This window comes from Convolutriloba macropyga, chromosome 10, assembly GCF_964194025.1.
Source record: "Convolutriloba macropyga chromosome 10, txConMacr16.3, whole genome shotgun sequence".
Classification (NCBI taxonomy): domain Eukaryota; kingdom Metazoa; phylum Xenacoelomorpha; order Acoela; family Convolutidae; genus Convolutriloba; species Convolutriloba macropyga.
Window position 1 is genome coordinate 52,458,419 of NC_134477.1, and position 6,000 is coordinate 52,464,418.

Below are 6,000 nucleotides of genomic sequence, written 5' to 3' on the forward strand. Positions count from 1 at the left end.
TGGGGTATAATTTTAATTTGAAAATTTTGAATTCTTTGAGGTAAAATTTTAATTTCTTGGGAAAGTTGTCCAAGTCGTTAATTCGCCATTCGATTTGCATTTTAAAGATCACTGAACTAAAAAAGAGTTATTTTTGATGGAGAGAACGCTGAACCTCTAAAAGGAAACCGGTGCTTTGTTTGCCATGACACTTGGCAAAATTGTGTGATCTTGTATAGATTGTTGCAATGTATTCAGATAGCATAAGTGCCTGCGGTTGTAAAAATTATATGCCCAAAAAACGGGGGACATAGTAGATCCCTGCTTTGCTATTAATTAATCTCGAATGACGTGCCATAGACTGGTGGAATAGTAGCTAAATTACAGTAGCTAAAGTCCCAACTTTTCACGCAGATTATTTCTTGGTCATTTTTTTTAACGCAACGGTCGGTGCTCAACTTTCTCATTAAAAATCAATCCAAACACACTCTGAGCATAGAAAATCACGTCATCGTATTCGAACAGTAATGTCGATAACCAAAGCAACCAATCTGTTTTCTCTTTGGTTCCCTTACGATACTCATTTGAAATTCAACGTAAAATTTCAACGATTAAGTTTCTTTTGTGCTTTTCAAAACTTAAGGCTTAAATTTATACAGAGTTCTTGCTTTTTTGGGTGCGTTATTCTATATCACTTGTCATTTTTTGCCGTTTAAAAGCCCGTGCATTCAATTTGTTTTCTAGCCAATGATTTTTGTTAAATCCAATTGAATTAGTTGTATGAGATCTAGAGCTGGAATTCAGGTACTGTTTTGAACAATCATTTCTGGACATTGGCTGTATGAATTGCAATTGCGAAGTGCACTTCTAAGTCAGAAAGCGACAGCAGGTTTTCGAACGCAGTTTTCTGCTTAAACTGTAATGCTTAAATTAAAATTTTGACAACCTCTGACGCTTCATTGAGAAAAAAATTTTCTGAATTTTTAGTAAGGTAGGAGCGTTAGCTTACGGCGTACCTATTGTTCTAACAAAACCTGAAATATTTTTTAATGAACTATGTAGTGAGTATTCGTTCAAGACAATTTCCTAAAGTTGAATTTTTAGATGTTCCACTACTGACACTTATATCAGTTTGAGAAACCTATCAATTTTAATACTCGAACATTAAGATTGAGTAAACCTTTTTCGGGGTTTCTGAAGGATGTGAATTTTAAGGGTCTGAACATTGTGCGAAAGCTTGCTACCAACCCTTGTCTATTTTAATTCAAATTTGAATGTTTGATTGTTTAAATTGTTAATGATCATGATTTTATTTAACAATGGTTGGCATCCAGTTTTCATGCATAAGTGTTAAAACTTGGGCTCCGAAACAATGCCTGCAAATGCTATAATTTTGGCTTTCGGGTTAATTATAGCAAAGAGAAAAGGACTTTCGAACTTCACAATTGGAACTTCTCGTTTCATCTTTGGACCCCCGGATGACCTCCAAGTTACTTCGACGTAAGTTACAGCCGTGGCTTCTGTTGCCTCTTCGTCAATTTCAATCACTGCATTCTGTTTGACTTGGTTTATATAGACAGAACCCTCAGTCATGTCCGAGAAATTGGCCCCACTTCCAAACGCCTCTTTGATTCCCAACTTCTTCAAAAGAGGTATAGCATCCACTTTTGTCTCGATTTTGCTTTTGGGAACTTTAAGTTGAATGAATCTGGAATAACTCTGACCGTACAGTTCGAATAACTTCACCGAGATCAATTGCTTCAGATCAACCGGGTTGCCACGGTTCGCAGGGAGGATCAAAGCCATTTGCCAATCAACAGACTTGGACCCGTCTCTGTATTGCATGAAGACAACCTCAAAGCTCTTGCCATCGTCGGTTTTAGATTTTAAATACCTGAAGGCTTTTGTACATAACATGAACCTTGCGTCCATCTCCCCAGATTTGGTATAAAATTTCTCGGTTTTGGTCAAATTGATTCCGAATGGATGGTGCCAGAACCCTTTGAGGTAAATAGCATTGATTGCCACCAAAGCTGTATTACGTGATGTACCTTTCAGAATCTCTTTTATCTTCCCGTTTGTTTGTTCCTCCACCCAGTTGTTCACAATTTTTTCACCTGCGTTCGATCCGAAGTCTACCTTTTCTGCATCCGCGTTGTATTTGTCTTGCAACGATTTCCGAAAATTTGCTTTAGGCTCAAAATTTTTGTTGATAAACAAACCATTCGCCACGCTCAATTCGAATTCCTCAAAATTGGTGGTGTTGAATAGTTTGGCCATATGTTCAGCTTCTTCGCAAAAGTTGTTCTCTTCGGTCAATTGCAACCCTTTGTGGATTTCGTCTCTAGTGGTTCCCTTTGCTCCGTTGTTCACCATGCACATAGGGATGAACGCGCTCACTGGTGAAAGCACAAAGTTGTTCGCTTTGTCGCCCTGTTCGGATAGATAATACGCGAATAGCATTTGAGTAAAATTTAACGCGCCCAAAAAGTTTGCCATTTTTGAGCAATTCAGGTACAAATTTCAAACCAAGTTTTCAGTTTCGTTGGCGAGATCTCTTGCAAAGACTCCAAATTTTACAGATTTGCTAAACATTAAATGAATTTTGTGCCTTTATTGAGATTGAAAAGTTCATTTACTTTTGTCTGCTGACTGTTTGCTGAAGGGGCGATAAATTCTTGAGCGTGTCACGTGGGTTGGAGCTGTCAGAAAGATTTGTCTTGCCCTCTTAAATGTTAAAAAATAGCAAATGATGGTTGTTCATGCCTTCGAAAGCTTACTGCAAAGATGCAGTTCTTTTTATCTATCTCCAATCCTCGGATCAGACGAGGTTGACGCTGAAGTTGATTGTGAGCAATGTTTGGTTATGATGAATAGTCTTTCTCAGCAGAGCAGTAATTAGAGGTCATCTGGCTGTATTTTGAAGCTACAAGACCCAAGTCGCACTTCTATAAATTTACAGTTTTTACAAAGGAAGTTTGCATTGGAAATTTAGTTTAATGGATCTTCAATGTATAGCTAATGATGAACCTATGGGTTACTTGTTTTTAAAGGAAAGAAAGTTTTAGGGATTAAAAAATAACCAGCATGATTTTGTTCAAAATCTTGAAAATTTATTGTTCCATACATTCAAATCTTGTTTTGGGTAAGTTTTATCCGCGCAAGGCCTTTTTAAGTCGATTTGAAAAGCTCGCAGAAGTGAATCGAACCTTTAAGAGTCCTTTGAGAATTTTTGTTTTCGCAAGGAATCAATTTGGCTTAAAATTTTAGTTTTTTAAATTTTTATTGACATTTTCATTAAGCTTAAACACTTACATACTTTAATTATGGAGGGGCTTCAAAAAGCATTATATTGAAACATAAGGGTCAGTTTTGGCAAAAACCCGGCGAAAACTCGCAACCGATATCAGAAAGGAAACCAGAAGTAACGGAAATTAACCCCACTTTACTGTAAATGATGCGGCATCGTTTCAATTAAATGGAATAAATGACTTTTTTTTACCAAGATTGAAAAGAAAAGGTCGAGTGCGTGTTAATGCTAGAGATTAACTTCTTACGTTCATTGTGTTTTACCGCCTTTTGTCAGTTGATTTGTTTCCAAAAGTTGTAACGAGAAAAGTCATGATGATGAAATGTTGTAAAACCGGAAATGATACTCTTTCTTGAATTGTGTAACTTGAAACAAAACATGAGCAACCAAACTAATTGAAACTTAAAGCTAAGACTCAAGACAGATAACGACCTATCACCCTTCCCAATGCGGACCAGCGGAACCATGGCGTTATCATTTTGGCGCTCCTGGCCGATCCAGCTTTCCTAAGTGATCCCGAAAGCCATTGGAAGAACTCCTTGGGTAACAAGGAGGAGACAAACGTCTCAATGGAAACATCGAACGACAAATGTCTTATTGAAGTCAGCAGATTCTCAAACTGGACAAAGTTAATGCGCTCTATGGCTTTTTTCATAAGGTTCATAAAGAATTTCAGATCGAAACAAAAATGCAAACTAGAACTCGACGACATTAACGAAGCCCGAATCCCTTCAGAAAATCGCAAGAGAAGACCTTCAATGACGCCATCAAAGACATGAAACAACACAGGCCTTTGTCAAAGAAAGATCGTCTGCTCTGTTTGTCCCCTTTCTTTGAAAGTGGACTTCTTCGCGTTGGTGGCAGAACAAAACGAAGCTCGCTACCTTTCGACGCCAAGCACCCCATCATCCTGGACTCTAAAGAGCAGAGCACTCAACTCTACATACAGAAATGCCACGAAATTTGTATGCTCATTGGAGTTGAATACACCCGCAACTACATACAACAGAGATGCCACATTCGCGGAATCAGAGCTTTCCTGAGAATTTTGGCATTCAAATGTATCGACTGTCGCCGCTTCCGAGCACCGGGACTGCAGCCACCGATGGCAGACCTGCCAGACATTCGTTTCCATGAAATTCAGTCACCAGTCATCTTCACCAAGGTCGGCGTGGACTACCTTGGACCGTTTGCCGTTGTTCATCGAGATGCAGAAGTGAAGACCTACATCTGCTTATTCACTTGCTTGGTTACAAGAGCAATTCACCTGGAAGTTGCAGAGGATCTCAGCACAGACAAGTGTTTGACAGCAATCCGACCCTTCATCGCTCGACGCGGCCAACCGCGCTTTTTCCTGTCAGACAACGGATCCAACTTCCTGGAAGCAAGAAAGCGGATCAGAAGACCACTGATGTTGGACCACGACTACATCAAAGATCAGCTACTGATCCAGTCTGTCGAATGGAAGCTCAACTCTCCTTCTGCTCCTCGCTTTGGTGGGGTGTGGGAGAGACTCGTTCAGTGTGTCAAATGAGCTCTTCTCTTGAACCTTGGTTCCTCGAAACACCCCCAGATGTCTTCACCACGATCGTCAGCGAAGCCGAGTGTCTTGTCAAGTTGCGTCCACTCACCCACGTCAGAAGCCACCACGAAGACGACAACCCACTTACACCGAACCACTTCTTGCTTGGAAGACCCTTCTGCAATGTTCCTGGAGCCGTTTTCAACGAGACACTTACATTGAAGAATTCGGCATGGACACAGGCGAAGCAGAGACTTCAGCAGATTTGGAGGAGGCTGCTAACCGAGTATATTGCTTCCCTGAACAAACGACAGAAGTGGACATCTCGTGAAGCGGCTTTGGAAGTGGATGATGTTGTATGGCTTCTTGAGGAGTTTACACCAAGAGGAATATGGCCGCTTGGACGAGTCACACGGACTTTCACCGGCCCCGCCAACATAGCTAGGTCATGCGAGGTTAAGGCAAATTAACTAGACCCGCAGTTAAACTTATGCATGTCTACCCCAAACTCACAACCAGGTTAGGGTTAGGTTTTGTGGGCCCGGAGGATGTTAATGCTAGAGATTAACTTCTTACGTTCATTGTGTTTTACCGCCTTTTGTAAGTTGATTTGTTTGGAATTGTGTAACTTGAAACAAAATATGAGCAACCAAACTAATTGAAACTTAAAGCTAAGACTCAAGACAGATGACGACCTATCACCCTTCCCAATGCGAACCAGCGGAACCATGGCGTTATGAGTGCGCGTATATGTTGGTAGACTGATTTCCTACTATGCAAGCGCAGATGCGTAATGCAAAACGTGGAAATTGACTCACGTGAAGCTTTTTTAAGCATGCGTGGTTAAGTTTTTTTTGCTTTGATGGTTTTTGTTAAATCCCAAGGTCTATTACATTTTTTAAAAGTTTTTTGGACATTTTCATGAAGCTTATACGCTTGAATATTTTAATTAAGCAAAGATTTAAAAGCTTCCTTTACACATAGGATTGTTTTTGGATTGAAACTACCCAATAACAGATATCACCGCCAGAAACAATGGAATTAAACCTCACTTTACTGTCAAAGATGCATCATTTTATTTAAATGCAATATATAACTTAGTTACTCCAATAAAAAGGAATATTTGGAAGCTTGTTTTTCCGTAGACTGCGTATTGATTAATGAAAGCGTGGATAAATAATGCAAAACG

At 39.8% G+C, this 6,000-nt stretch overlaps 2 protein-coding genes across 2 annotated transcripts; one reads left to right on the forward strand and one right to left on the reverse strand.

Annotated features, from left to right (window-relative positions):
- Positions 1-1,214: 1,214 nt before the first annotated feature.
- Positions 1,215-2,655, reverse strand: LOC142348685 (uncharacterized). The gene has a single exon (XM_075400130.1). It carries the CDS (start codon positions 2,476-2,478, stop codon positions 1,330-1,332), a length of 1,149 nt encoding a protein of 382 aa, XP_075256245.1. The 5' UTR covers positions 2,479-2,655; the 3' UTR covers positions 1,215-1,329.
- Positions 2,656-4,064: 1,409 nt separating this feature from the next.
- On the forward strand, positions 4,065-4,823 carry LOC142348067 (uncharacterized). Its single transcript, XM_075399234.1, has one exon. It carries the CDS (start codon positions 4,065-4,067, stop codon positions 4,821-4,823), a length of 759 nt encoding a protein of 252 aa, XP_075255349.1.
- The last annotated feature ends 1,177 nt before the right edge of the window (positions 4,824-6,000 follow it).

Excerpts from the sequence above, each read along its gene's own strand:
- LOC142348685 (XM_075400130.1), bottom strand. The coding sequence starts at position 2,478 with ATGGCAAACTTTTTGGGCGCGTTAAATTTTACTCAAATGCTATTCGCG.
- LOC142348067 (XM_075399234.1), top strand. The coding sequence starts at position 4,065 with ATGAAACAACACAGGCCTTTGTCAAAGAAAGATCGTCTGCTCTGTTTG.